This window comes from Puntigrus tetrazona, chromosome 1 (assembly GCF_018831695.1).
Source record: "Puntigrus tetrazona isolate hp1 chromosome 1, ASM1883169v1, whole genome shotgun sequence".
Classification (NCBI taxonomy): Eukaryota; Metazoa; Chordata; class Actinopteri; order Cypriniformes; family Cyprinidae; genus Puntigrus; species Puntigrus tetrazona.
This window is the reverse complement of record NC_056699.1, coordinates 15,512,432-15,530,766: the sequence shown is the minus strand read 5'-3', so window position 1 is coordinate 15,530,766 and position 18,335 is coordinate 15,512,432. Positions and strand designations below refer to the sequence as shown.

The 18,335-nt window shown below is 41.0% G+C and overlaps 1 protein-coding gene across 1 annotated transcript in view; it reads left to right on the top strand.

Annotated features, from left to right (window-relative positions):
• The window catches only part of pspc1 (paraspeckle component 1), a 54,388-nt gene extending 50,775 nt beyond the window's left edge, over positions 1-3,613 (top strand). Inside the window, 1 exon segment of the mRNA XM_043246182.1 lies at positions 3,027-3,613. Coding sequence (XP_043102117.1) covers positions 3,027-3,239 — 213 coding nt within the window. The 3' untranslated portion in view covers positions 3,240-3,613.
• Positions 3,614-18,335: the final 14,722 nt, after the last annotated feature.

The following is an 18,335-nucleotide window of genomic DNA, read 5'->3' as shown; positions in this document are numbered from 1 at the left end:
AGACGTGAGCAAGTGGTGGCCATTGTCCGTAAGTCCGTAAGACTGCAAGTGCATATTAAGTGTTCCATTTGGGACAGAGCCATAGAATCGGATAAGCTCCGAATGCAGGGTTACAAAGTGCAGCTTGATTTCTTCTGTGAGTCATAGAACGTTTTCCTCCCGAAGGGACGTCATCTAGTGCCTCCACTGCCAGGGGGATTGTTGGTGTTACAAGGTGTTAGTTTCAGCTTATACTGAGAAGCGAACTCGTAAGAGACAAAATTACAGGCTACCCCAGAGTCTAATAATGCTGTAGTATTTACTGATTGATCTTAAATAACTTGCTGGATAGGTATCCTAAAGTTGGATGCAGAGTTGGTAGTACTGGCATTTGAACTGGATGAAAAAACAAATCGGGCAGGAGGTCTTCGTGTGTCCATATTGACTGCAAAATGGTTCTGTATGAAATGTTTCTTCAGGAGTGAGGTGAGTGAATCCCAGTTGCATGGGATCAGATATGGTGGTTTTATGGGAGTATAGGTTAAGTAATGAGCACACAAAAGCTATGCGACTTGATGCTGTGGGATATAGCAAGGCTATTGACTGACAAAGAGTGAGCATTGGACAGAGAATTGGTTGGAGTCCCGTCAATCTCTTCAGAGAAAGTAAGTCTTGGACTGACTGGGGGAGTTGGAGTTGGTGGCGGGTTATTTGGGTTTTGCATTTGGCTAGCGGTGATGTTGGTTGACAACAATCAAAGCTCCTGCAGTGCTTGGACTAGTTCCTCAGTTAGGGTGGTGAGTTGTCTTCTGTTGTCAGATAGAGTTGGAACCATATGAAGCTTTATTAGAATAGTAAAACAGTCAGGCAAGCGGGGCAGTCAGCTACCATTAGAGTCCAGTAAACAGTCCAGATCAGGTCAGGTGGTATGGGAGCCTCCTCTGTAACAACCTTGCTGCCAGCCACTGCATTGCTGATTGTAGTTTCGAGTATCAATATATCTGCCCTTTTTGGGGAACATGAGAACATGCAGGACTCTTAAACGACTTAATCCAGATATTTTATACTAATGCTCAGATTCGCTTAAAGAACCAAATTAGCCAGAGATCAGTAATCAGGATTAGAAGATCTTTCAAATCATCTCAGATTTAATAAAGAATTTATGAAGACCGGGCCCCAGGTTCTTTTTTTATATATATATAATATATAGAAATAAAAAAAACAACAACAGCAAAACAAAACTAGGGCTGCCATTAATGACTATTTTTATTTTGATTAATCTGTTGACTAATTTATTGATTAATCGACTAATCTAAGTGAGTCATTTTTTCCACACTTATTTTATGAAATTTTTATTTTTCATTAATTCTAATTTTTTCTAAAGTTTTTTTTATAAAATAAAGAAGTACTAATGTGCATTACTCATTACAACAAAGTCCTGCAGGGGGTGCCAGAGACCTGCTGTTCTTCTGAACTTTCTGTTCATCAGAGAAACCTAAAAAAATGCTATTAACACAAATAAACCAGATATTGTTGCAATCGTACTGTATGTTTTCATACAGCGATTGCTGGACACATTTGTTCATATTAAGAATTTCCCGCTTTTCTGTGCCCTCTGGTTTCAAGAATGAATGAAACCCATACTGCATGTAGTGAGTGTTTAGTTCTGTGTGATGTTAATCTCACCTTATTCTGGGTCTGAGTAAAACATTAGCTCATACATAGACTATCTTGACTCTTTGATTTTAAATCTATATTTATTCACACCAGCTATTGTAAACTAATTGGACAATAACCAGTAATCATGATTAGTTTATATACTACAAACTATTTTTATCACATGATCAAATCATTTATTTTTCATTGTTCATATACTTTTTTTACCAGGAGATAGCTTGAAAAACACAAATAAATCAAATATTGTAACTGTACTGTATGTTTAATGTCTAATCAGTGCTAAGCCAGCATTATGTATTTTGGAGAGTGCAAAGGGATGTGTTTAAATACTTCATTTACATTGTTCATTTACTGATATTCATACTAGTAAAATTATCTGATACTAATATTCAATATAATGTGGCATGTGTACTACGCTACCTTAATGTTACACCGAAAGTAGTGCAATTAGGTGGTAATTCAAAGCACTTACTAGTGAACTGTTGTTGACCCAATACCATAGTTGAGTAGTGCTACAAAGTCTTAACACCAAAGGCTTTTAGCACACTCCCTTAAAGGAACAGTTCATCAAAAAATGAAAAATTACAGCATATTTTACTTACTCCCAAACCATCCTAGGTTTATACGACTTTCTTCTTTCAGACGAACAGTGAAGAGTTTTTAATTTTTTTTTAGCTCTTCTAAGCGTGGTAATGCTTGTGGATGGCAGCCATTATTTTGAAGCTCCATAAATTGTATATACTAACTTATAAAACATGCCTGTACTATTTTGTTTTCAGATTATAACGTAAATAACATACTTCCATTTTGTTCTGCTGAACGCTAAGTTCCGGGTTCTTGGCTGACCAAGATTCGACGTATGATGCAACTTAATTAATACATTGAGTCAGAAGTCAGCCAAAAAGCTGGAACTCGGCGCCAATTTAAAGTAATGTATCCACAAGCATTTCCAAGCTTTGAAGAGCCAGGATACATTTCATATACACCTAGGATTGAAATCTTCATTTGAGTATGTAGTAAAATGTCAAATCTACATTTTAACATAAAGCTGTTTTTTAACAAAATAATATTTAATAAAAGTATCTATGTATATATATTCTATGCATATTTTAAGATTTTGCATGCATCTTTTTGTACTTGTGAACTAACTGAATAATTCTTTTTTTTCCTCTTTTGGGTGTTCCTGGACTCCACTGCTTATCCTGTCCATCCAATGAACTTTTGATTGAATTGATTTGTTCTTTATTTTTGGACTTTTTTTTTTTTACTTTTTCTGCACTAATTAAAATATTACGGTCTGTTTAAAATGGCAACATATTCCAAACAAATGCTTGATACAAATATGCCATACCTATATTCATATTTTTCAGCACAATGATCGATTTTCTGAAGGTGGACCTCTTCAAATGGGTTCCCCAGTAAGTGGGCAGCCTGGTGTTGAATCTCCTCAACAACAGCAGCACTCACCGATGATGGCTGGGGCAGGTCCTGTTCCTGGTGTAGTTGGCCAAAGTGGTTTTGTGAGAGGAAGTCCAGTTGGGGGACACTTTGATGGGCCTAACAACAAGCGACATAGATACTGACATTTCTTTTCCCTAGTAATTGTGCTTACGTATGTTCAGATTGAACCACCTTGACTCATTACTGATGTATAACCATATATTCTTTTTCCCATCGCCTTTTTCTGAAAAACCATTTGTCTAAAATGGGTAGAAATGGCATGAGTCTGGTCCTGTGTTAATGTGAAACATTGTCATAAATGATTAATGCCATTGAATCAGCTTGTACTTGACAAAATGTCCTAAGGCAGTTGTAGATTGCTTGCAACTACTGTATTTGTTTATCTTATTTTAATATCTGACATTAAGCCATGATTTTATTTTTTTAATTTTTTTTAGAATATTTAGAGGTTTTTGTTTTAGAATATCAGTCCTTGAATAAAATGTTTCAAAAAACATTATGTGCATTATTGCTTGTCATGGATTTGAAAAAATAAATAAAAAATTATTGTTGTATAAGTAGCGTTATTCCCCTTGATTAAGTCATGAGTCCAATGGGAGTGACGTCTTCCACTAATTATTTTATTTAAATAAACACAATTGCTGGGTAATGCTGAAATCCTGGAGCACTGATAAGGTCCTTGTAGTGTGGATGAAGGTAACTTGAAAGTATAGGTTCTGAAAATATGAAACAAGCTTATTACTATGGGGAACAGGGGTGGGTAGTAATGAGTTATATTTGCTTTAATAAATTTTTGAGGAAAATAATAATTTGATTATATGTAAAGGTGGGTTTTACTCTAACTCAAGTATTTTTTTTACTGAAAAATCTACTTATACTTCATTACTCTGGGTGACATTACTTTTACTTCTCTGCATTACCAGTTAAAAATGCCTTTATTTATTCCAGACATAATGTCTGGAATATGCAATGCCCATTCACAAATGATTCATTATTTTAAGTCAATTCTGTATGAAGGCTTGATCAAACTAGTTGGCAAACCAGTGAATCCGTTTGAATGATTCGTTCAGTTCAGTCACGAGTGGTTCTATCAAAAATATTTAAGAAAATCAAGAGCATTAAAGACTCTAGATCTACAATCAGTTGAAAGCTTTTGTAGTGAATACTGTATAGTGTATTGCACTAGTGTAACATTTAGAATAGGCCAATAGATCAGAAGAAGGAAATGGCTACTGGAGAGAAGAGAACAGAACAACAAGTGAGTGAGCAATCCACAAAGTCATTTTTTTGCTTGAATCCTTCGTTGAAAAGTCAAGAGGAAAAAGATAATCTTGATAAGTCCCATTGTTCAGAAGAAAAGGCAGAATTCTCATACCAGTTTGGAGGCTCAAAACAGTTCAACGTAGAAACAGATGGCTCGCCTTGTATTAAACAGCATTCAGCATGAATGAGAGGATCTCAAATTTCACAGAAAAAAAACCCAGCAATGGTGTTCTTTTAGTGCTGAGCAGTGTTGTACCTTTTGAATTTATAACCAAAAAGTTAAACTTTGGAGTCAGACACATTTTCCTACATGCTTTTGTGAGACCTAAACTGTGTTTTTGCTAAATTTATCTAGGCTTGTGTGACCTTCTGGTTTTCTTTATCTGTCCCAGTTTGTCCATGTAATATACAATTTTACACTAAATGTATATTGTTCTTTGTTAATAAGTTTTTAAATGTCCTTCTTATTTTGCATAGACTGTCCCTGATTGTATATTTGCCCCTGAGGTGGTTTTGCCATTTTTTGTATATTTTGAAATACATTTTAAAATATATTAGAATTTTTTTAAAAAATTTTTATCATATGGGTTATCGAATGGGTCATAACTGTTTTACTGTGGAATTTACAACACACAGAACCAAACATAACATGTTTTTACCACAGTAGCTTTAATTATCTCTCTCTCCATTCCTAGTTTTACAAACTAATCTGTAATTGTCACACCTACTCCACGTTCCCTCAGTCCCAATCACCAAGATCAGTCACCGCCCACTCAATCCCGAACGGACCACCCCTGTGAGCCATCACCTGAGTTTTAACTAACCGCACCTGCACCCACAATCAACACACCCTACTTATACTCACCTCTGGCATTCACTCACCGGCTGGTATCAAAGTTACATGGACACTGTTTCCTCTTCTCGTCGTCTCCTCGTCTTTTATCTGCTCCAAGGAAGACTGTCGTAGTGTACCTGAGGACAAAACAAGGTCTGTGGATGATGCAGTCAATATGGGACTGCATTATGTTCTGCAACATCTAGACAGACCAGGGACTTATGTGGTCACATGTTCCTGTACTCCTTTACCACAGACATGATTTCTGTGGCAGTTCCCATTCTCAAAATGTTCAACACATTTCTACTGCAAAAATGTACAAATTTGTGATGACATACAGTATATTATAAAACATGTTTTCACAGGAACTATAGCCAAGATTCATTGTAAGGGTCCCCCTTTTCCTGAAGAATGAAATCCAGAGGCCATGGTCGAAGGTTAATGTGCGTTTGGTCTTTTCCTTGCGTTTCTTTAAAAATCACTGATATTTATTAATCTTTTGCTTTTCCAATTTTAATTCTGACCCTTCACATAATTTTATCTGACTCCAATCGTTCGTGATTTTAGTTATATTATATTTAAATGTAACTGCTGATCCCTCTAGTTGTGATTAAATTTGGATCATTAATTAACTATAATATTTCCTAGTTTTGACTTATCGTTCGTTAGGAGTCTGGGTCGCTTAGAGACCTTGTTTGGCCAGAACAGACTCATGACACATCTGGGCTAGTCCAGGTCTTAGTCAGCGGCTACCCTGTAGATCGCTTACCTTAATGCAGCCATTTTCTCAATAAACTCAATGAACTTTTTATGCGTTCCCTATGTAAAAGCATGCTAAGCCAATTTGGTGGCCAGAAGTCAAGATCCATCCATCGATCGTTGATCTGACTCACCCTAGCACGCCAACAATGCAGAAAACCTCAGAAGTCACTAACCTACTAGAAAAGTTATTTCAGACAATATTATTAGTTAACCAAGATTAACATTTATTTTGCCAGGCAAGAACAGTTTCCAAATTGGTATAATTGATAAACATTTGCACAACTGATCAGCAGTACAAAAATAACACAAAACAAAATAAAACAAACTTAAAAGGTCAGTATACCTGGTCTTTAAAAAGTACATAGTGTAGTGTATGAGAACATTTGCCTTGTTGTGTTTTGTCACTTTCCTTATATACTCAAACCAGACAAAGAGATACCAAATGTAGTTATATAAACCTTTTGGTATTTAGGTTCCCGTGCTCCAGCGTCACACCTGGCTGGAACACGTTCAGAGACCCAAAAGGAGGACACACCTCCTTCTCAGCAGAACACAGTTCTACCAAGTTCTTAATCTTCTCCATAATATAAGTATACTGTGAAATTGAGACCAATTTACCAATCACACTAAGACCTTTCAAATGAAACCAAACATGAAGGTGAAGAACAATAGGTTCATAAGACACATGACATATAATGCCTTATTCTTAATGAACTTTAAACCAAGTCTTTTGGGCAGAAGGAGGGGAAGCAGGAAGAGCAGAGGTGAAGAGTGTGTCATAAACACAACAAGGTGGGGTGGGGTGTTTACTCTCTTTTTGAAGTCCTTTTGTTCCTTTGGATATCCCTTCTCAGATCAGTCTTAATGCATAAACAGGTTTTGATTCACCTCCTTACACAGCCTAAAAATCCTTTAACAGATTTGAATAAAAAAAGTGTGTTGGTGTGTTATGTGTAGGCTAGGTTAAAGAGATGTGTCTTTAATCTAGATTTAAACTGGCAGAGTGTGTCTGCTTCCCGAACAGAGTTAGGGAAATTGTTCCAGAGATTAGGTGCTAGATAGGAAAAGGATCTGCCGCCCGCAGTCGATTTTGAGAACGCAGCGGACGTGCAGGACTATAGTGTCATAAGAGCTCACTCAAGTATTGAGGAGTTAAACCATTCAGGGCTTTATAGGTAATTAATAAGATTTTTAAATCTATCCGGTGTTTGATAGGGAGCCAGTGCAGTGTTGACAGAACCAGGTTAATATGATCATACTTCCTAGTTCTAGTAAGGACTCTAACTGCTGCGTTTTGAACTAGCTGAAGTTTGTTTATCAAGCGTGCAGAACAACCACCCAATAAAGCATTACAATAATCTAACCTCGAGGTCATAAACGCATGAATTAATATTTCTGCATTAAAGGTTGAAAGCATAGGTCGTAATTTAGATATATTTTTAAGATGGAAAAATGCAGTTTTACAGATGTTGGAAACATGGTTGTCGAAAGAAAGATTGCTGTCAAACCTTGATAATTTCTCCCAGAGGTAACATGTATAGATTGAAAAGTAATGGTCCTAGCACTGAGCCTTGAGGAACTCCGTATTTCACTTGTGAGCGATATGATACCACCTCATTTAGTGCCACAAACTGATAGCGGTCAGATAGATATGATTTAAACCATGCTAAGGCGCTTCCTCTAATGCCAACATAGTTTTCTAGTCTATCGAAGAGAATGTTGTGATCGATAGTATCGAATGCTGTGCTAAGATCTAATAGCACTAATAACGAGAAAAAAACACGATCCCATAACTCTAATGAGAGCAGTCTCAGTACTATGGTACGGTCTAAAACCTGATTGGAAATCCTAGCTTTTATCCAAAGCGACTTACAATTGAGAGTACAACAGCAATTCATTTTTTTGAGAGACAAACAGACAGAGTAAGTGCTTATAACACCCAGTCACAAGCAGTGTTCAAATTAGTACATGCCAGAAGGAAGGAATAAACAAGGGGAGGAGAAGTGAGACAGAGACAGTGAGAATATTTTTTTTTTTTTTGTTGAGGTCAGGTATTGCTGAAAGATGCGAGTTTTCACATCTTTCAGCAATAAATCAAAACATTTTCAGCAAAAAATTTACTAAGTCTTTGGGATCAAGATGTGGTTTCTTAATAAGAGGCTTAACTACAGCCAGTTTGAATATTTTGGGAACATATCCTAATGACAATATAATAAAGAGCCAGTAGTGCAGTGTTCCCTTAGCATCAGAATTCATCTCTGAGCTCCAGACAGACATCAGTATGGACCCAAGTTTATGAGCAGCAGACCAGTAATGCAGTTTTTCCAGGCCAGTCCCCTTCAGTTCTTCACTGGGTTGGGTTCCGGGTCCTCTGTGAAGAGCTCTGTGGACCACAGTTAATTTCACGGGTCTGGAAGTCCTTTTTCTCACTCCTAGGTGTGACCATAAGCCCCTCCTTAGGCTACAGTCCTCAATCAAATGGACAGACAGAGAGGAAAATCCAAGAGATTGGGTGGTTCCTGTGTACCTTCTGCCATGGCCACCAGAACTAGAACCAGTTCTTGGGCCAGGCCGAGTACATGCAGAACTCCCTGCGACAACCATCGACTAGACTCCCTTCCAGTGCCTACTCAGTTTCCAGCCCCCACTATTCTCTTCGTTTTGGGAACCATCTGAAGTGCCCTCTATCTACTATTGGTGAGTGAGCGAGAGGGTCTGGGACGATGCACATCATCATCTGCAGTGAGCTGTGCTCAGGCAGAAGACTCAAGCAAATCGCAGGAGTGACACACTACCTACCAGCCGGGTCATTCGGACATTCGTCTGCGCCAGCCCTGCCATATGTCAAGTCCCAGATTCATTCATTAATTCTGGAACAGGTCACTCCAGTAACATACAAACTGCAGTTACCCCCACAGTATAGTATTCACCCCACATTTCATGAGATTCTGGAGGAAAGGTATATCTACAAGGTCAAGGAAACATATATCTTTCTAACAAGAAACTATGCTTCCAACAGCAGGTCCAAATCTGTAGTTCCAACTACTTATGACTGTGATGTTGATTGCGAATGTTGACTTCCTTGACCTTGATTATTGCTGTCTGCCTCGACTCGTGCCTCACACTGTTTAAAAATATGCCTCTGTCTCTGACATCCTTGTCTCTGTTGTTGATCTCCTGCCTGTCTGACCATTCTCAATAAAGAGTTAGCAAATGGATCCAACCATCTCTGACTCTTTGCTACAGAAGACTTCACCACCATAGGGCAGACAAATTACTTTCCCTTCCTACTCCGATTTCCTGCGTCAGATCAAATATGTGTTCGAACACCCAGCTGGAGGGAAGGAGCCTGAGAAACAGCATTAATAATTTGATGAGGACTCGACGAGGTGCCTCAACTTTGCAGACACATGAACTTTCAGCAGCCACGGCCAAATACAAACCCATGCAGATCTGTTGTACTCGTCTCATTTTGGAGGAATGTGAAAATCGCTTACGGAATCAGCCTTACCTTTACTGTGGGCAATACAGACATTTACGGGACTCCTGTCCTTGCCAACCTAATTGTTCCAATAAGGCTGCAATGAGTGTTTCACTTTCTCCAGAATCCCATATTTTGCAGATTCTTTTAAAGTTTAATGATGTATGTTTACAAGCTTTAATTGACTCTGGGGTTGCTAGAAACTTTGTGGATTTAACCTTTGCTAAAACCCACAACATTCTTTCATTCCATGTGATTCCGGAGTGGCAGTGGCAGCTCTAGATGAATGCCCATTGGGATCAGGAGAGATCAGCTTTATCACTCAGGAGATCATGCTTCAAGCCAGTGCTCTGCATAAGGGGAAGTTCTGTCTTTTCACCATCGACTCTCCTCAATGCCCCATCATTCTTGGGCTCCCCTGGCTTGAGCAGCATAATCCCACCATATACTGGTCTCATAACAACTCACTCAATGGGGAGACAAACATACTCATCACTGCCTCATCTCTGTGCATCAAGAAGTCCCCACAATCGAACCATTCAGTCAATCTGATTCCCCAGTAATACCAGCAGAGTTCCAAGGAGGGACCTTGAGGAGGAACTGGCTAAAAGCTTCATCCGTCCCTTAACCTTGCCTGCCTTAGTAGGGTTTTTCTTCATAAAAAAGAAAGATGGATGTCTTCGTCCTTTCATAGACTACCACAGCTATCCAGGCATCACAGCAACCCTTTAACTCACCACAAAGAAATTCTTGCGACCCTCTTCAGATGGATGTTGTGAGATTTGTGCAACAATGTCCTACCTGTAACATCACCAAGTCATCAAACCAACGGCTGGCAGGTCTACTTCAACCACTACTCATTCCCCAAAGACCCTGGTCCCACATAGCAGTAGACTTTGTTACGGACTTCCAATAATTTTACCACCATCCTGACCATTGTTGACAGATTCTGCAAGGCTTGCAGGTTTGTGCCACTTCCCAAATTACCCACTGCCTGGGAGATGGCAGAGGTATTAATGAATCAATTCTTCCGCTTCTGTGGTCTGCCAGAGGACATTGTATCTGACTGAGGACCTCACTTCACATCACGAGTATGGCATGCACACAGCTCAATAAAAACGTGAGCCTAAGCTCAGGTTATCATGCCTAGTCCAATGGACAAGCTTAACATCTCAACTAGGAACTTACCCACTTCCTCCACTTCTATTGTCAAGCCAATCAGCAGGATTGGAGCTGCTATCTTGTTTGGGCAGAGTACGCTTGAAACTCCCTCTGTAAATTATCCACTGGACTGACTCCATTTCAATGCATTTTGGACTACCAGCCAGCATTGTTCCCCTGGTCAGATGAACCTTCCAACCTTCCAGCTGTCAAAACCTGGCTTCAAAGAGGTGAGGAGACATGGAACTCGACTCACGTTCACCTGTAACATGCTGTAAGATCCGGGAATGAACTAGTAGAGACTAGTAGTAGTAATCGTGTACAGTAACATTTATTTCTATCAGGTGCAGCGTTTATCTGCATTTTTGCTGTAAACTACACTGTTTTTTGTTTTGTTTTTACTTAATAAACAATTAAGTGTAATCAGAATCAGAATCAGAATCACTTTATTGCCAGGTATGTTTGCACATACGAGGAATTTGTTTTAGTGACAAAAACTCTACAGTGCAACACGATAACAAGACAAGACAGATATAAAGAGAATTATGTACAACATACAAAAAAATAAAATGTGCAACACAGCAAATATAAAAAATATAGAAAAAAAATAAAAATATATACTATAAACATTCAAGTGTAACAGGAATTATTTTTGTGCAGTGTTGTGTGCAATCTGTATGTTAAATAAATAAGTGTCCTCAAGTGTTCAGGACATGGACTGCCTGGGGGAAGAAACTGTTCCTGTGTCTGGCTGTCCTGGTACCCAGTGCTCTGTAGCGGCGACCAGACGGCAACAGTTCGAATATGGAGTGTGCGGGATGTGAGGGGTCCAGAGTGATTTTCTTAACCCTTTTTTTAATGTGGATAGGTACAGTTCTTGGAGAGTGGGGAGGGTTGTACCAATGATTCTCTCAGAAGTCTTGACTACCCTCTGTAGTCTTCTGAGTTCATGGTTGGTAGCTGAGCTGAACCAGACAGTTATGGAAGTGCAGAGGATGGATTGTATGATGGCCGAGTAGAACTGTTTCAGCACCTCCTGTGGCAGGTTGAACTTCCTCAGCTGACGAAGGAAGTACAATCTCTGCTGGGCCTTTTTAACAATGGAGTCGATGTGAGTGTCCCACTTCAGGTCCTGGGAGATTGTGGTGCCCAGGAACCTGAATGACTCCACTGTTACCACAGTGCTGTCCATGATGGTGAGTGGGGGGAGTGCAGGGGGGTTCCTCCTGAAGTCCACTATCATCTCCACTGTTTTGAGCGCGTTGAGCTCCAAATTGTTCAGACTGCACCACTCAGCCAGCTCTTTGACCTCCTGTCTGTAAGCAGACTCGTCACCGTCCTGTATGAGGCCGATGACTGTGGTGTCGTCTGCAAACTTCAGGAGTTTGACAGAGGCGTCTTTAGATGTGCAGTCATTCGTGTAGAGGGAGAAGAGCAGTGGGGAGAGGACACAACCCTGAGGGGCTCCAGTGCTGGTTGTGCGGGTGTTGGATGAGAATTTTCCCAGCCTCACTACCTGCTGTCTGTCTGTCAGGAAGCTGCTGATCCACTGACAGACGGAGGTGGGCACCGAGAGCTGGGTTAGTTTGGGGTGGAGGAGGTTTGGTATGATGGTGTTGAAGGCCGAACTGAAGTCCACAAACAGGATCCTCACATAAGTCCCTGGTCTGTCTAGGTGTTGCAGAACATAATGCAGTCTCATATTGACTGCATCGTCCACTGACCTGTTTGCTCTGTACGCAAACTGCAGGGGGTCCAGTAGGGGTCCTGTAAAGTCCTTCAGATAACCCAGAACCAGTTTTTCAAATGATTTCATGACCACAGACGTTAGAGCCATGGGTCTGAAATCATTAAGTCCATTAATTTTGGGTTTCTTTGGGATGGGGATGATGGTGGAGCGTTTGAAGCATGAAGGTACTACACACAGCTCCAATGATCTGTTGAAGATCTGAGTGAAGATGGGGGCCAGTTGGTTAGCACAGGTTTTCAGACAGGCTGGAGTCACACCGTCTGGGCCTGGTGCCTTTCTTCTTTTGTTCTTCCTGAAGACCTGGCACACGTCATCTTCGCTGAGTTGAAGGGCAGGTGTGGGGGAGAGGGGGATTACAGGAGGTGAGAATGGTTCCTTTTCAAACCTGCAGTAGAACTTGTTCAGGTCGTCTGCCAGTTGTTGATTTGCCACAGTGCTGGGGGGTGGTGTCTTGTAGTTGGTGATGTCTTTCAGACCTTTCCACACAGAAGCGGTGTCACTAGAGGAGAACTGGGTGCGAAGCTTTTCAGAATAATTCCTCTTCGCCACTCTGATCTCCTTTTCTAGTGTGTACTTGGCCTGCTTATACAAGGCTCTGTCCCCTATCCTGCGAGCATCTTCTTTGGCTTGACGGAGCTGACTGAGTTTAGCAGTGAACCATGGTTTGTCATTGTTGTAAGTTAAATAAGTCCTGGTAGGAATACATATGTCCTCACAGAAACTAATATATGATGTTACAGTTTCTGTGAGCTCAAATCCAGATCTGTGGCAGCAGCTTCAAAGACAGTCCAATCAGTGAGAGAAAAGCAGGTTTGTAAATCCCACTCTGCTTCGTTAGTCCATCTTTTTACAGTCCTAAGAACAGGTTTAGCTGATTTCAGCTTTTGCCTGTAGGTCGGTATGAGATGGACCAAACAGTGATCAGAAAGTCCCAGGGCAGCTCGTTGGACGGAGTGATAAGCATCCTTTATTACGGTGTAGCAGTGATCCACTATGTTACGGTCTCTGGTTGGACAGGTAACGTGCTGTCTGAATTTTGGCAGTTCACGTGAGAGGTTGGCTTTATTAAAGTCCCCGAGAATGATTAAAACAGAGTCCGGGTGTTGTTGCTCAGTCTCTGTGATCAGATCGGCGAGTTTTTGTAAAGCCAGACTCACGTGGCGCTTGCGGAGGATGTAAACACACACCAGAATAAACAAGCAAAACTCCCGCGGCGAGTAGAAAGGCTTGCAGTTAATGAAGAGTGCTTCTACATCGGCGCAACACATCTTCTTTAACACAGTTACATCTGTACACCACCTTTCATTGATGTAAAAGCACGTCCCGCCGCCGCGCGATTTCCTCGTTAATTCTGCGACGCGATCCGCTCTAAACAGCTGAAAGCCCGGCAGACTTAATGCGCTGTCTGGAATTGCATCGTTTAGCCAGGTTTCCGTGAAACACAGAGCAGCAGAGTTTGAGAAATCCCTGTTAGTCCGGGTAAGCAGAAGAAGTTCGTCCATTTTGTTGGGTAGAGAGCGGAGGTTCGCCAGGTGAATGCTGGGCAACGGCGTTCGGAGTCCACGTTGTCTGAGTTTCACAAGCGCGCCGGCCCGTTTCCCCCATCTGCGCGGCCTTAGGCTTTTGACCAGCACCGCTGCTCCGCTAACTACGATGTTCAACAAGACGTCGGAATAATCAAAGACCGGTGAAATATTTTGCGGAGTGGTCTGCCGAATGTTCAGCAGTTCATCCCTGGTAAAAACGATGGTGTTTGATAAACAAAAAACAGGAAAAACTAACAAAAACAACACAAGCACTTGAGAGCGAAGCACCGAGGCTGCCATTCGCGGCACCATCTTGAAACAAATATAATGTGTATTATATACCAATCAGTCAATCAAAAATGCTGGTGATTGACTGATTATGTGCAGCTGTGACAGATTAGTACTCTGGTGACAGGGATCGTAGGGATTGGGTGGTGGCAGAACCTGGCAGATCCATGACCGTTATAATGACAAGATTGAACAATTTGTTATTAAATGCAGAGACGGTCTCTGTAATCAAATCAATGATAATCACTAGAAGAAGTGACAGCAGCAAGGACCTAAAACCCCATCCCTACAGAATGGAGAAAAAAAAAACCTTGGGGGAAACCAGGCTCAATTGGGGCCAGTTCTCCTATGGCCATTTCAATTTTAAACGCAGCAGTGTCAGATTGTGCAACAGACTTTGTATGTGTGTGTGTGTGTGTGTGTGTGTTCTGGTCTCAGATGAACATAATCTCTGGGTGCTGATCCACCATCTGAAACCGGATACAAGCTGAGAAAAAGAATGAGAAAGAAACAGACTAATATTAGTGTAGATGCCATTCTTTTTACAATGTCACAAGTACATAGATAGAAAATGATCTGCCGGCTGCAGTCGATTTTGATATTTTAGGTATTATCAAATGGCCAGAGATTTGAGAATGCAGGGGACGTGCAGGACAATAATGTTATAAGAGCTCACTCAAATATTGAGGAGCTAAACCATTAAGGGCTTTTTAAGTAACTAAGAAGATTTTAAAATCTATTCGATGTTTGATAGGAAGCCAATGCAGTGTTGACAGAACCGGGCTAATATGGTCATACTTCCTAGTTATAGTAAGGACTCTGCTGCGTTTTGGACCAGCTGAAGTTTGTATATGAAGCGTGCAGAACAATCACCCTATAAAGCATTACATTAATCTAACCTCGAGGTCATAAGCATAGGTCATAATTTGGATATACTTTTTAGATGGAAAAATGCAGTTTGATTGAATGCTAGAAACATAGTTTTCAATGGAAAGATTGCAGTCAAACAGCACACCTAGGTTCCTAACTGATGCACAAGAATTAACAGAGCAGCCATCAAGAGTTAGATAGTGTTTTAAATTATTACATGTGGGGTTTTTAAGTGCAATAATTAACACTTAGTTTTTTTCTGAATTTAGCATTAAGAAGTTACTCACCATCCAGTTTTTTATATCGACTATGCATTCTGTTATTTTCTCAATTTGGTGTGTATCACCAGGCTGCGAAGAAACAGCTGAGTATCATCATCATAGCAGAGAAAGCCAACACCATGTCTCCTGATAATATCTCCCAGAGGTAAAATGTGTAAAAAAGAGAGACTCAACGGTTGTATTTTGTTTTTACCCATGTGGGGCTCAGATTCAAATCTTGGATGTTCTGTTTCAGTCCTTTCCTAGACAGGACTAACCTTGAGAACAAGGTGTGTGTTTTGGAAGGGTACCTTTGTCTCTTTCCGATGAGGAGATTGCAATCTGCCGCTTCTCCATTTCCATGCTGTGATTGGCTGATTCCATCAGAACCGGGGACATGGTGTGGCCCCCTCTTCTTTCCTCCTGTGGAACTTATTTACATAGTCCAAACACAAAGTTAGAAAAGTCTTACCGGTGTATTTCTCTCTTACCAAACCACAACCAGAATATATTTACCAATGTTATGAACACATTTAGAGGAAGAGATAATGTATTAATTTGTCCATTAACATCTGAGATTGTGTAAGATGTTGCACTACACAATGCTGTCACTGATATGTGTGTGTTGTAGTTTGCATCAGTATAAGGTTTGAGAACATAGTTATGAATGTATTTGGACGAATCTTTGTGATCTCTCTTTGTTTCAGCCACTGCTCCTGCATTCAGAGATCCAAAGGAATTTTTTATGGCAGTCACAGGCCAAAACCTTAGGAGTCAATCTGTTGGTGGGTGAAGGACAGAAACTGCATTTTTATTGTTATTTTTTTACCAAAGTCGTCTTCTTGCCCTTTAAGCGGTATCGGGCTGTTGTCCTGGCATCTTTATCTGATTATAGCCTACTCTATAGGCTTTATGTAGTCATACACTGGATAGTCTACAAGGCCTAATTTATACTTTTCTAAGAGCTATGGTAGCAAATAGTAAATCAATTTATTTTGAAATTATAGCTATATAATTTAGTGCTTATTGGCAATATTGCTCTTTTAGCTTTATAGATTATTTATTAGATCTGGTTTAGTGGTGCAGGGAATACGCAGGTGTATACTTCATCAGCTGACTTTGCCTAAACCCACTTCTAAATCCACTCTGATGTGTGTCATTCAGTAGGGTCTTGCACAAACCAAAATCATGAGTCCAACATATGAATAGCTAATCCAGTTGCATGTAAATAAGTGCAAATATTACCAAAAAACACCCAGTAAAGACACTGATGAGTTCAGGACCATAGCGCCAACTTCCTTAAGAATATATCACACTTGTGCCCACTTTGTTCCATCCCACACGCAGTCAGAGAGGATGCCGTGAGTGACAGAAATGCTGCATGTTCATGCGCAAGAGTCAGGGAGGTGAGCAGAGTGGTAAAAAAATTCAAAACTAATTTGAATCAGTACAAAAAAAAATTAAACAATATCTTAAATTAAGAGTAGTCTTCTAAAAACAAAACAAAAACAGTGTAGTTTACAGCAAAAATGCTGACAAACCAAAGCAAAAACAGTTATTTGGTGTGACAAAAGATATGTGTACTGATGTGCTAATGTCCAGTAGTGCCATTTCTCACTATCCCTTCTAGCCTTCACCCTCTCTGGCAGTGGTAGGTCGCAACTAACAAAAATAAGTTGTAATAACGTTTTGCTAACATTCCCATTAAGTTATGAAAATATTTCATAATTTAACTTCATAATGTTTTGTAAACATTGAAAGCATCATTTTTTATGTATTAAATTTATTGTGGGGTTTCTGTGAATGTTACAGGAACATTCTGTCCTACTATTTTGAAAAAGTGGAAAAAAACAGAAAATTTGAGTCAAAGGATGGATCTGATGTGTCAGATGCCCACCAGGGCGGATCTGGCAGCTTGGAGACCCCGGGTAATAACTGGGACGAGACACAAAAGACAGGCGGAGAAGATGGGACTGGAGCCCTCCAGGGTGGACTGGGCTGGCCAGGACAGCATACATGAGACCAGGCCCTAAAAGAAGCAGAGACAGACAAAATAGACCAGCCATTTGTGGCCCCAAAGACTGAGACTTTGCTGGATTAATCTTCCCAGGCGCCCTTCGTAGCTGTGGCTGGGCTGGACAAAAGTTTACAAGCAGCCTCCTTAGGTGCAACTGGACTGAATGAGGGTTCTCTGGTGGCCCTCATAGCCATGACAGGGCAGAGGAGGAATTCAAAAACGGCATCCCTAGCCGTGACTTGGCCGGACGAGGGCTCTCAGGTGGCCTCCATAGCCATGACTGAACTGGATGATGATTGATGATGATGATGATTCACAGGCGGCCCTTATAGCTGGGAAGGAACAGGGTGAGAATTCATAGACTGTTTCCATATCTGTGGCAGGGCTAGACCAGAGTTCATTATTTGTTTCCAGTGCTGAGGCAGGACTGGCAGTGAACTTAGCGGCATCTGGTACCGACTCTGGAGGTTCTACAGCTGATGCCGACACCTCTGGAGCAAGCAGGCGGACGGGAGATATCTCAGGAGCAGACTTTGAGTCAGGAAAGGACTTCGGGGCAGACATGTGGACAGAAAAGTCCTCTGGAGCAGGCTTGTGGACTTGAGTGGGATTTGCTGACTGGTAGAGAAGTGTGTGGTCCAAACACACAAACTTGTGCTGAAGTGTCAATACTGGATGCCCTCACTGATATCGCTGGTGGGTCTGCCAGACTTGATATTACCCGCTGAATGCCCTGGTGTCAATGCCTGGAAATACTGGAGAGGCATCCATGGTGGCTGAGAACTTGGGCTGGATATCCGCAATGGCTGAAGGCTCTGGTGTGGCGGCCATCTTGGGCAGTGGCTCTGGTGCGGCGGACATCTTGGCTAAGGGATCAGGTGTGGTAGCCATCTTGTGCACGGGCTTCCTCAGCAATACCCAGCGTGAATGCTGACCCCACAGATATTAAGGCAAACTCCACAAACTATGTAAGCGACCCCTGTGGACCCTCACAAATAAGTTGTG